Below are 13113 nucleotides of genomic sequence, written 5' to 3' on the forward strand. Positions count from 1 at the left end.
GAAGATTAACAGAGATAAGTAGAACTGTGTCTGATGCAGAGTAATAGTATTCTGTTGGAATACTCTCAGTGCCTGGAAACTCCGTGGCCTCCCAGGGGAGGTGATTTTAATGTAGCTTCATTAGAAGCTACCCACCTTTTCTTATTTATGACTTCTTGTCCTCTTGTTTTGTTCTTTGTTTGGTAAGCTGCATTTGGGACATAACATCGTTATTTCACATGGTTGTGGTAGTGACCAATGTGTCATGTATAAGTCACAGATTTTGGCAAAGCTGAGGTTTTATTCCTCATATATTTAGAAATGGAGGTCATAGCATGCAGTGATGTGTACTAACCCCCAGCATGGGGCTTGCGTGCAGCCCCTGTACGATCAGTGGTTGTCCTTGGAAAGCTCCACACCTGTGCAATGGGTTTTCACATTGGAAAAATCTGGTATATTTACAACTGAAAATGTTAAAAAAAAAAAAAAAAATCAGGTCCATTTTGTGCTGTCTGGGTGCATCAGATCTTATGTTTGCTTGTGTGCTTGTCTCACCCCAACTTCTTGAATTTTAAGTTATTTTTTTTAAGTTTGTCTTATTTTTAATTCAGAGACACACTGAATACTTAAATAGGTTCAATTTAATCATTTATGTTTTGGATTAGTGCATTAAGATGAGTAGTTTATCTTCAACGAGTTGGGGAGAGAATGCTTTTGTTGAAGGTTTTGTGTTTCCGTGTAGAATAAATATAAAGAAAACTACCAGAACCACATGAGAGGCCACTATGAAGGAGCTGGGATGGACAGACGGACGCTCCATGCTCTGAAAGTTGGAAGCCTGGCAAGCAACGTGAGTCCTGTCGTGAAGGGCCTGCAGGTCCTGGGGGTCTGTTGGCGTGGAGAGTGGTGGGGCACGAGGAATTCAGCCAGTTCTTTTTCAACCTCCCCTTTTTAAAAAATCAGTGTTTTGTTGTGTAAAGATTGACCCAAAAGAGTTTGTAAATGTTAATTAGTGCAACCAAGGCTAGGTAAAAAAATCTTTGAAAAATTTTAAAAGCTTCAATTTATTAAACTCAACTTTCTCTGCTTTGAAGAGTACTTGGATCTATTGTAATTGATCCAGTGTGAGAAAAACTTTCAGTTTCTGAGAGATAAAGAGAAATGGACAAGCATAATTCTCATTTGAAATGCTTCAAATTTCCAAAGCATTGCGGTTTATTTAGAATTGGTTGGTTGGTTGGTTGGTTGGTTGATTGGTTCATTCATTCATTCAATCTTAGTGTTCATTGAAGACTTCCTGTATCCAGGCACTGCTCAAGATACTGACATAACAAAATAGATCAGGACCCTCTTTTCCCAATAGCATGTGATCTATTAATCTCTCTTTGGCTTTGTCAATTCAGTTTACAGGTTTGCAAATGCCAAATTGTAAATCTTGTAGGTAAAGGACACGGAGAAGGAACTGATTTCGTTATTAAAACATACAAACGTCAAATTTCCTCTACTTGAGAATGTCAAATTTGACCTTTAAAAATCTTTTTAAATACTCTGAAGACTCTTGACTTTTCATTTATTTTCTGGGGGTCAGCCAAGAAGCTCTTTTGCTATACACTTGTCTGCAAATGCTTCTTTTTAACAAAAAACTACAAGGGGTTCCATGATTAATAAGAAAGATAAAATAAATGTGCTACAGATGACGTTAACTAATTTTAGATTAATTAAGAAGAAGAATTCAAATTAATTAAAAACAAAAGTGTGAACATAATTTTCCTTGGAGGTGATGAAACTGAATTAATTTTGTTTCTGGTTATTTTTAAAAGATGCTTTTATGACATTCAAACAAGGTCAAAAGAGAGAGGAGACTAATTTCTCTTTTCTTGTTTTTTTCTTTGTGTTTCAGATTGCCTACAAGGCCAGTTACAAACATAATGCTGTCGACTACAACTACCCAGCCACCCTGACTCCTTCCTATCAGACAACAATGAAACTGCTTCCCTTGAAAGATGTATGTCCTTTTCCAATAGTCCTTTCTGCTTTATTCCTGTCACTTCCCTCCAGTAGAGTGATTCTTTTTTTTGGCTGCTTTGGGTCTTCGTTGCTGTGCACGGGCTTTCTCTAGTTGCGGTGAGCGGGGTCTACTCTTCGTTGTGGTGCACGGGCTTCTCATTGCCGTGGCTTCTCTTGTTGCGGAGCACGGGCTCTAGGCGTTCAGGCGTCAGTAGTTGTGGCTTGCGGGCTCTAGAGCGCAGGCTCAGTAGTTGTGGTGCACAGGCTTAGTTGCTCCGCGGCATGTGGGATCTTCCAGGACCAGGGATCGAATCTGTGTCCCCTTCATTGGTAGGCGGATTCTTAACCACCAGGCCACCAGGGAAGTGCCAGTGGAGTGATTCTTAGGCAGCAAGATGGAAAGAAACAAGATACAACAGTTCATAGGAGATGGAAGGGATTGAGAAAGGGGAACTCTTTTCTGATAGAAGTCCGTATATACACGTTTGGAAACTCTTAGATTTCCAACATGAGGCGGAGACAACTCTGGTTTCATCTTGAAAATATCCTAAGGTTCCATTTCACCTCTTAGAGTTTGGGGACTATGTCTGCTGCTGGGCACATTAAAGTAATTATTCCCTAACAATGATGATCTTTTTTTTTTTAAGTTTTGGAGTGTAGTATGTTTAAGGACCAAAGGGAGTAAACTGAAATAGCTGTAAGTTGAGAGGAAATGGTAACATTTACTTAAGTTTTTTCCCCAGGAGTGCTCGCGAAATATGTGTGGAATAATATGTATCACTAATTTATTGCAGCAGTGATTTTATTTATTTATAGTTTGGCTTGTCTCCAATGAAATATGTATAATTAATTACATTTGTTGTTTCCTAATTATAAGAATTTTACTACATGTTTATTTCAGAAAATTCAGATAATACAGAAATGTACAAAGAAAAAAGGTAAAAGTTATCTACTATTTTAAAAAGTACATAAGGTGGTTTAGAACTGAGTTGGTATCATGGTTGTCAGTGAAAGTTATCTCCAATCAATCAAGAATTTAATGTATCATTCGACGTGCTAATTGAATGCTCAGCGCTACTTTCCTTCACATTCCTTTTGGATCAGCACAGCTTCAGCAGCTGACTTGGGCTTTGCTATTGGTAGATCAGTCTTTGCATCTCTTTCCCTTTCGCTCAGAGTAGGAGCAGTGTCAGGTTCAGCTGGGCATCTCCAGCGTCTAACAGTTTACAGGACAAAGAAGGCCAATCATTGGCAAATGATAGTTTGATGGATGAAAGGGGCTTATCAAACGTGTGATAAAGCAGGGGATGGGAAGTAGAAGAATACAAAGGGCCTACATTTTGCTTTTCCTTTTCCCAGAAAGTTTGCCCGAGTTGACTTATTCATTTCACCTTAATGAAATTCAAGGTTAAACTTGGCTACCAAAGCCAAGTTTCTTTTTTGGCTGCACACATTACCTGGGAAACTTGAGGGATCAAGAGCACCTTGTAAAATCTGAATGCCAATTTTCACAGTAGAATTCTACAAAAAATGCTTCATAGCACAAACAAAACAAGAGAGCGCTCTACAATTTTGTATTCCCACTATAACATGACTTGCTGTTACGTTTGTCTGTATAAGACAGTGGATCAAACCAGGCACCTGAAATATAGTCAGCTGTCCTGGGGAAGTCGGAGAGGTGAATTAAACTAGACTGGATTAGAAATATTAATTGGAAGCAGAGGTAGGTTCCACACTGGCAACGCATGAGCCAGATCCAGGCTGCAGAGGTATTTTGTTTGGCCACACAGTGTTAAAAAAAAAATTGTTTTTGAACCAATATGTAGAAATTGTGAGAGTTCACATAGGAACTGTGGTCCTAGTTCCTGCACGGCAGCAATTGCCTGGGGCTGAGTGGCAGCTGCTTTTATCACCTTCATCTCCTTTATTTTCCTGGCTCCTGTGTGAATTTGAATTTACCACCCTTAATGAAGGGACTTTAGTATTCAGGAAGTTTGGGGAATCCATTTACAAGAAGATTGTGGTCTCTATTTTTTCTGTCTGGTAGTCTTAAGGTGGTCAAAGTAGCTATGAAATTAAATAAACAAGCACAGGTCCTTATTAGAGAGCATTCCCTTCAGATGGATTTTATAAACACTGATAGCACTTAAAAATGAGACTACTCTACCCTCAGCAAAGGGACCTTTCAGAAAGTAGACTGAAGCAATGACCAAGCATCCGTGATGTTGCAAGGATATAATTAATCATGCAGAGTTGTTACTCTGCGACATACTTAATGTAACACTATCAGGAAGGAATGTACCATTTAAAAAGTACAGTTTTGTGACATTTTATCGTGCATAATTCTGAATTCTAATAGACTCTATTATGAGATGATAATTTTCCCTCTGACTTAAATGCATTAGGAAGCTACTGTAGTGTAATCTCTTAATGATTAATATTGAAAATGACTTCATATTTCCTAGTTTTCTAAAATCACCCCATGTCCAAAACTCAGAAAGTGCAAAAACTTTTCTCCTTGAATCATTAACTAAAAAGCTTGAAACAATGCTGTCCTTTTTCTCCAAATCCAACAAATGAAGTCTGTGGCCCAGTATCTGGAACACTCTGCTTTTCCTAGATCTTGTTCTAGAAGCTAATTTGTAAGGCTTTTCTTTTTTTCTAATTTGTCAGTCAGAATACATTTCCCTCTCTAAACAAAGTTAGCCTGGCTATAGGGAACACCTCGTCCATCTGTAAGATAACAAGTAACAGTTCCAAGCAACACCAGCTTTGGCAAAACCACATTTATAGTGGTAGGCTGGGAGCCACTTTGGGGAGGCCCAGCTGCTGGGATTTAAAAACCTAAACTCTGTGACGCTAGCTGGGTGACGTTGAGCAAGTCACGTCAGGTCTCTGTGCCTCAGTTTTCATGTTGTGAGGTAGGGATAATAACAGTGGTTATAAATCTGGAGTGGTTTGGAGATTAGATGCATCAATATGGTGTAAAGCACTTGAAATAGTTGCCAGGCACATAGTAAGTACTATTTTTAGCCATAATTATTATTAGCTGATGTTGGGACAGGCAAGAATGGAGTGAATACAAGGAAGAGATGCAGTATCAACTGGTCCTTGGGTCTGTTTCACTTGGGTCACTGGGTTTTAAAATATTGCACTATTTTCCAGCATTTAAAAAGTGTAAGAATTTATATAATAATATAGATTTCTGGTTTCTTTGGAGTAATTGGACTATCTGTCTACTCTGAACCCCCACTTTGATGCAGGGATTATACCATCTCCTAGAGCTGAGTGGTAGCTGCTGCCCTTCGCCCCAGTCCCCACCACTCCTATACTACTTCCCCAACAATGAGGCCAAACACTGACTAGTGCCAGCCTAGTGCATCTAGCTAGTGGTCTGTGACTCACTGAGGTGGGCTGTCACCCAGGGAGGTGACAGCAGTCAGATAGAATGGCAAAGACATCAGAGTCTAGTTTAGATAGACAGAAAACGGTAGGAAAGTGCAGTGCTGGCTGTAGTACTACCCCCCGTGAGGGCGAGCCAGCTGCCAGAGGAGTATGGCCAGAGGCAGTAGGTGGAGGTCTGGACAGAGTTGGCAATAGCTAGTGGGGATGCATGGAAGGGGGCATGGAGGTCTTAGCAGAAGCTAGGCCTAAAGAAGCTGCCCACCTGTGTGGATACTGGGAGAGGCCTTGGGCTTTGGACAATTAAACAGAGGCATGAAGACCATGCATGGGGTGTTTGATGGTGATCCGACTGCTGCAAACAGAGCCAAAGCCTAGTCGACTAAGGGCCTAGCCGGAGCCTGTAGTTTTAAAACACCTTTCCTCTGATTTAACGATGTGGATGAACACATTTTCCTCTGTTCACCAGCCATTTAGTTGACCTCTTTTATGAGCTGCCTGTTTAAGTCACTCAGTCTTCAGTGGGACTGTTTTTCCATTTGTTGGCCTGGAGTGTCTTTGGTCTCCAATTGGAATCTGATTCTTTCTCTGCTAATTGAGAATCATGGCTCTGTAGGCTGAGCGGGAGGAGCTAAGTAAATCTTAGAGAAAAGTACAAATGACGTCTTCTTGTGTCTCTTTGCCTCTTTGCACCCAGGTCAACTACAGGCAAAGCATTGACAAGCTGAAGTACAGCTCTGTGACCAACACCCCTCAGATTGTTCAAGCCAAAATCAATGCCCAGCAACTGAGTCATGTAAGTGACCTGCCCCTGCCCAGCGGGATATGGGACACTTGTAATTGCTTTGCAGGGTCTGGATATCTGGTTCCCCAAAGATTTGACTTTCATTGATGGTGACATGTGTCCTATTACAACCATGAGATGACTCTCTTTGATTTAAATGTTTTATTATACAAAATTTCAAATACATTCAAAAGTAGAAAGAAGAGCATAATGAATCACCAGGTTCCCATCACTCAGCTCAACTACTACTAACTCATGGCCAGTCTTGCTTCTATATGCCTATCCACTTCCCCCCTCCATATTATTTTGAAGAAAATCCTAAGTATTGTATAATTAAATCTATAAATATTTTAGTATGAATCTCTAAAAGATAAAAATAATTTAAATTGTATTCATACAATTTAATATATAAACACAAAAAACTAACAACAATTCTTAACATCACCAACGTCCAGGTGCATTCAGCATTCCAATTGTCTCATAAGGTTATAATTCTTTTTTACAGTTTGTCTGAATCAAGCTCCAATAAGGTCCACACTTTGTGATTGGTTGATATGTCTTCAAGACTCTTTTCATCTTGAAGTTTCCCTTATCACTTTTCTTTTCTTGCAAGTTGTTCGTTGAAGAACTTGAACTGTTTTTCCTATAACGTTTCCCACATTCTGAGCTTTGGCTGACTGCATCCCATTGTGGACTTCATGTATTCCTCTGGCCTCCAAATGCCTGTAACATAGTAGCTGGAGCTATAGGTTTGATCAGGTTCAGGTTTAATTTGGGGGTAAGACTGCTTCTCAGATGATGCTGTGTTCTTCCATTGAGAATCATATAATGTCTGGTTGGCTGTTTTTGTGTGTGATTTAAGATGGCTTTTTTCCAATGGGGGCAGGCATTTGATAATTACTCTTTGAGTATCTACCCTGCACATAGCAAGAGGTTCAGAACTGCAGCAAGTTAAAAAAATAAGTTTCATACCCTCAAGTGCCTCAGAGGACAGTGGGTGAGGTAACCACAGGGAAATCTTTTACAAACTCATAACTTTGAGCATGCCTTGAGTTGTCTGACTTTCATTTGGTCTTCAATCTGTTAATTTAAAACACTCTTAAAATTACAGGCTTCCTTGTAAAAGGCCTTTTCAGGAAACTCCTTCTGGGCTACGGGCCTACAAAAAGAAAGTGAAAAAGAGAGTTTTCTCTCCAAAGTTCTCCTTCTGCCCATGTAAAAACCATGCACTTACCCTGCAGGTTTATTTTAAATCCAACAGGTGAATTACCGTGCTGACTATGAGAAAAATAAGTTGAATTACACATTGCCACAGGATGTACCTCAGCTAGTGAAGGCCAGAGCCAATGCCGAATTGTTCAGTGAGGTAAGCAAGCAGCATGGGTGAGAACGTGGTGAGGGTTATGCACAGACGTGAAAATGAAGATGCAAGGATGGTCCAGCAAAACAGGGACCAGGGGCTCTTCTGTCCATGGAGAAGTTCATCAGAGGCACCCATCAGGTTTATAATTTTTAATTTTTGCTGTCTCATGGCATGTGGTAGTGCACGGGGCTAAATTGATCATAGCAATTGAATTCTCACTGTGTATGCACATGTATGATGTGTGCTGGGACACACACACACACACACAACACACACCTCACTCATCATCAGTATCATCATCATCATCATCATCCTGATGACTTCTAGCTGGTGCTTTGCCGTGTGGGTAAAATTTAAGTTTTAAGAAGACCAATCTTAATCACCAGATTCTTCCAGGAGTCACAACTAGGCTATGATTAGGCTTCTCATTCTAGATGGGATTTGTAAGGCAGGATAATGTAAAAAGGAACTAACCTTGGATGGGGAGAGATCAATTAGGAGTTTGGGATTAACATATATACACTACTATATATAGGATAGGTAAACAGTAGGGACCTACTGTATAGCACAGGAAACTATACTCAATATCTTGTAATAACCCATAATGGAAAAGAATATATATACACACACACACACACACACACATATATATACATCTAAATCACTTTTCTGTACACTTGAAACTGGTACAACATCATAAATTAACTATACTTCAATTAAAAAAAAATAAATAAGAAGGAATAACCTTTTCCCATATGCTTATTCTGTGCTGGGCACTGGGATAGGCACTTTACATATGGAATTATTCAGTTGTTATAGAAACCCCTTGAGGCATTTACTACAGAGACACAGTTGGTGGCATGGGCTTTGGTATCAGATAGAACAGAGAGAGTCAGGGTGTTTACTACCATGGCAATAATAATAACTTACATCCGTGTTGCACCTTACGTGCTTAGGTTATCTGTTTTCGTGTATACAATTTATTCTCACAGCCACCCTGAGACAGATAATATAATATTATTTTTTCAAATGGTAAACTGAGGCCCAAAGAGGTAAAGTGATTTGTCCAAGGTCGCATGATCAGGAAACAACAGCGCTAGGATGAACCCATGGGTCTTCTCTTTGCCCCCTCCCATTAGCACTGCCCCGCATGACCCTACAGTGAGGGAATCAACTGTGTTAATAATTGATGTTATCACTTTGATAACAGCCAAAATTCTGGTCTGTAAACAGAAGAAGACTTTGTTATTGAAAAAACAAAATTCTGTTCAACTCTTGGCAGGACTCTGGATAGTGACTCCCATTCACCTGCGTTCTTATTTGTCAGGTTAAGTACAAAGAAGGCTGGGAGAAGACAAAGGGGAAAGGATTTGAGATGAAGCTGGATGCCATGTCTCTGCTGGCCGCCAAAGCCTCCGGAGAGCTTGCCAGCAACGTAGGTTTTCTCTCATTAACTCAGAAATGCATAAGAAATTGTTCCAGTGAAACGTCAGTGGTCCCGCAGAAAAAAACAATGACTGTTAACACTGTAAACATCGCTATACTTTATCTTCCACTGGGTTCAAGAAAGACTGGGTGTTGTTTTCTTAGATTTGCTCCCCTTGCACCTGTTTAAACCACAGCCCCTTAGATGGCAAAGTTTCTCTTCTTCACAGTCGACTTTCCTCTTTGCTCTCAAGATGAAATACAAAGAAGATTATGAAAAGCAAAGAGGCAAATCCTGGGACTACAGACACGAGGCTTCTGCACTCCTTGCAGGTTGCCAAGATGAGCAGTGAGGTAAACGCTTTTCTATTCTACTCCCCAAACCTTCACTTAGCGTTGGTGCTGCTCTGAAAGTTTTTCCCTGGCCTGCTTCGCCGGACACTGTTATTTTTCCACTTCCACTTGTAATTTCTTTCCTGGGCTTACATGAGAAGTGTTTCTCTTTTCTTTAGTTTGGCAAAGGATACTGGTTCTTTTAAAGTAGATGAGAAAACAGTGGTCCCTAAGGGTGACCGGCATCTACTGTTCACGGTACAAGATGTTCGGCCACATCTATTCACTCTGCAGATGTTTACTAAACAACTACTCTGCGTGAGATACTGTGGTGAGACACTGGGGCTGTACAGAAACAAACAACACATAACCTGGTTCCTCCCCTAATGGAGCTTAATTCTACTGGGAGAGTTAGACAGGAAGCATCCTGTTATTGAGGTAATGTCCTGGATGAATCCTCTCGTCCGAACACCGTTATATTCAAAATGTTTAGCCATCCACTGGGGCAACCAGGCTCCAACCACTCAAAATGCACCGCTTGTGAAACACGGTAATGGCTGGAGGTTAACCTTGGTAAAGTCTGTCACTTACCAGAAGCCTTTGGGGAAGAAAGTTCTGCCCAGAAGGTCAGACTTGGTTTCTAATTAAGACTTCGTTGTCAATGCCAAACAGCAAAAAAGGAAGCACAGGCATTGGTTTTTGCTTTTATGATGGCCTGCTCTAAGCTGTGAGGTCAGCTTAGATGCCACTTTGATGATGCAGTCAGATATAATTACCTAATGAGTCATTAAGGACCCAGGGCTTGAAATAGAATAAGAGTGTTGGCATCTGGGTCACCATTTTGGTTGTGCTACAGAACAAGCCTATGATGTGCATAGTCATGAAGCTTCAGTTTAGACAGAGAACAAATTGGTATTATTCCTATTTGCAGTTGGAGCAAATGGGACCAAAAAAGATGGACTTGTCCAAAGTCATATAGTAGTCAGTGGTAGTGGTGGAGGAGTGGAGAATTAGACCCTAGAACTCTTACTTACTGGCACCATGCTGCTTCTACTGTACTACCTTTCCTCACCATCACACCATCACCATACCACCATCATTATCACCATCATCACCAGAAACACCATCACCACCATCATCACACCATCCATCCTCATTGCCATCCTCATTGCTAACATTTATCAAGTGTTTGCTATATGCCATCCCTTTGCTAAGTGGGTTTGAGCTACTATTTTGTTTACTTATCACAATAGCCCTCCAAGGAAAATGAGCCATTAGAGAGGTAATGTGACTTTCTAGAGGTCATCTAGCTGACAAAGGGCTGATCAGATTTGAACTCAAGCTTGGCTGGCCCTGGAGCCCAAGCTTTGTTATTTTGCCTCTTAAAGTTTCTACAGAAACCATGGGTAGGGTGTTCTCTTCCTGGAGCAACTGGGGAAAAAAGAGTTAGGAGGCATTCCTCCCAGAGACAAAGTAGTGTGAAACCTCAGTTTCCAGGTGCCACCACCTTACAGAGCCAAGACTTGGGTCACATCCTTTGGACAGACAGGTGCCATTGTCCAGAGTGCCAATTCCTCATGGAAACCTGGCCTTCTTTCCTGTGTTTTCACATCACTCCTGCCAAGGCAGACTTCAAGTAATACAGCGTGTTTTGGTGCATTCAAGGTTGAATACAAGAAAGGCTTCGAAAAGAGTAAGACCCACTTTCACCTGCCCATGGACATGGTCAACATCAGGCATGCTAAGAAGGCCCAAGCTCTGGCCAGTGACCTGGAGTACAGGAAAAAACTGCATGAATACACCGCGCTGCCTGAAGATATGAAGACTTGCTGGGCCAAGAAAGCCTATGGGCTCCAGAGTGAGGTGAGCCCTGGCTCTTCACCAGTTCTCCCCACGCATCTCTTGCAACTGGATACAGTGACAGTTTCAGAGTGATTTAGAAACTGTGCCTGAGTCTATTAGGTGACTCAGAGGACTAAGAAGAATTTCTGGAGATGTGCCAGGCCCAGGGAGGATGGATGGGGAGGTAGCGATAGAGAGTGAGTCAAGACAGTGGAGACTAGAGGGTGGAGGACTGGGGCTCAGAGCTATTGCGAAAGTCAAGATGTGCTGGCCATGGGATGAGCAAAGAGGAAGCAAGTGTTGAAAATGGTAAATCTGGTAAATGTTAAAAAGTAAATCTGGGAAGTGTAGCAGGTTGGCAGATGAGATCCTTAGGCAAGAAGTCTGAAAAGCCCTCTTTTTGGTAAGGCGGTGGTGTTTCAGAGTTAAGGTAGAAGAGCCTCTTCTGAGTACAAGGTGAGCCAGTGGCTTTACCCCCAAGCAGAGTTCTGCCCGACTATAACAGAATGGAGAGCAGCTCTTGCACGGAGACAAATACAGGATCGAGGGCTTTCCTAACTCTCCCGTTAACTTTGCCCCGTCCGCATCCATGTGTCTGATTAGAGCTTGGTTTTTCTCTCGCAGCTGCAGTACAAGGCCGACCTCTCGTGGATGAAAGGAGTTGGGTGGCTGACGGAAGGCAGTCTCCATCTGGAGCAGGCCAAGAAGGCTGGACAGCTGGTCAGCGAGGTAACCTGAGCCCAGGCCCCCCAGCCTCTAATCCTTCTCAGCCCAAGTCACCACCGAGAGCCATCTTTCCCTCTGATTCCTCCCCCATCCCCAGGCTTACTTTGAGTGAGACTCAGAAGAGTACTTCTTCATTTTGCACGCATAGCACACCCTGAACTAACTTTCGTACCCTTAAGCTTCCCAGGGAGGTATTTGTAAGAAGCCAACTAAAAGTAGTAGTTGGATCCAAAGCCTCGTTCAGAACGGTTGTGGTATACAATTAGTCACGTAGGAAACATGTTTGTTGTGTAAGAAGTGTGTGATTCCTTCTGAATCAGAGAATCTGGTGTTTGGAGGTCAGCGTTCTCATTGTGCGTGTGCCTTAAACTCACTGCAGACTTCGGGCAGGTCACTCAACCCTTCCGATCCTCTTTCTCTCTTATAAAAATGAGAAAGTGGGAAAGGATACTCTACAAAGTCCCTGTGGCTCCAAGCCTGTGCTTCTCTTTATACCGTGTAAAGCTGGCGTTGGCAACAGGCAGAGGAGGACTTTTGAAGGACATTTCATTTGGAAATGGGACTATTTCGGGAGCTCTGTTTGGGATCTCCAAAGGGGTTTCTTATTTCGGTGCCAGGAAGGCTGAGTTGGCATTTCTCTTTCATATGGTAATAATAGTGATGATAACAGCTGCCATTTATGGACTGATACTAATTATGTAACCACTGCTATCATTCATGGATGACTTTGAGTGTATTACATACCTATTGTTCATTTATTGCTCACATTTATTATCGCTATGTGACTAGACACTAGTAGTATTCTATTAATATCTCCATTTTACATTTGTGGAAGGTGAGAGACAAAATCACATTTCAGTAAGTGGCAGAGCTGGAATCTGTACCTAGTATTTTGGTCCAATGCCCCAGCTCCGGACTATTAAACAAAATTGAATCCCCAAAGCACGTTTTGTAATTTATTCTCATTTTTCAACTGTACTCATCCTTCTCTCAGATACAGACACATTGAAAGTTAGAGTGCATAAATAAGGAGGGTTCTCATTACTTAACTTCTTTGAGACCAACTGAAATCCAGGTGGAGCAAGCCGAACCCCGTTTGACTTGGATGGGGTGCAGTAAGGGGACCTTCTGCCTTAGGAATGCCCGTTCCTGTCTCACTTCCTGTACTGACTAATTTTCAAGCTCCTCAAGGGGCAAGAAGGTATCATTTCCTTTGCCTTTTTCATATCCCTGCTCTGCCCTGGGCAGGGTG

General features: G+C 41.7%; 1 protein-coding gene across 1 annotated transcript in view; it reads left to right on the forward strand.

Annotated features, from left to right (window-relative positions):
• The window catches only part of LOC118882943 (nebulin related anchoring protein), a 69598-nt gene that overhangs the window by 20596 nt on the left and 35889 nt on the right, over positions 1 to 13113 (forward strand). The window contains 9 exon segments of the mRNA XM_036829338.1: positions 722 to 829; positions 1880 to 1984; positions 6086 to 6184; positions 7434 to 7538; positions 8863 to 8970; positions 9215 to 9255; positions 9257 to 9314; positions 10959 to 11156; positions 11760 to 11864. Of these exon segments, the coding sequence (XP_036685233.1) occupies positions 722 to 829; positions 1880 to 1984; positions 6086 to 6184; positions 7434 to 7538; positions 8863 to 8970; positions 9215 to 9255; positions 9257 to 9314; positions 10959 to 11156; positions 11760 to 11864 (927 nt within the window).

Source organism: Balaenoptera musculus, chromosome 16, assembly GCF_009873245.2.
Source record: "Balaenoptera musculus isolate JJ_BM4_2016_0621 chromosome 16, mBalMus1.pri.v3, whole genome shotgun sequence".
Classification (NCBI taxonomy): Eukaryota; Metazoa; Chordata; class Mammalia; order Artiodactyla; family Balaenopteridae; genus Balaenoptera; species Balaenoptera musculus.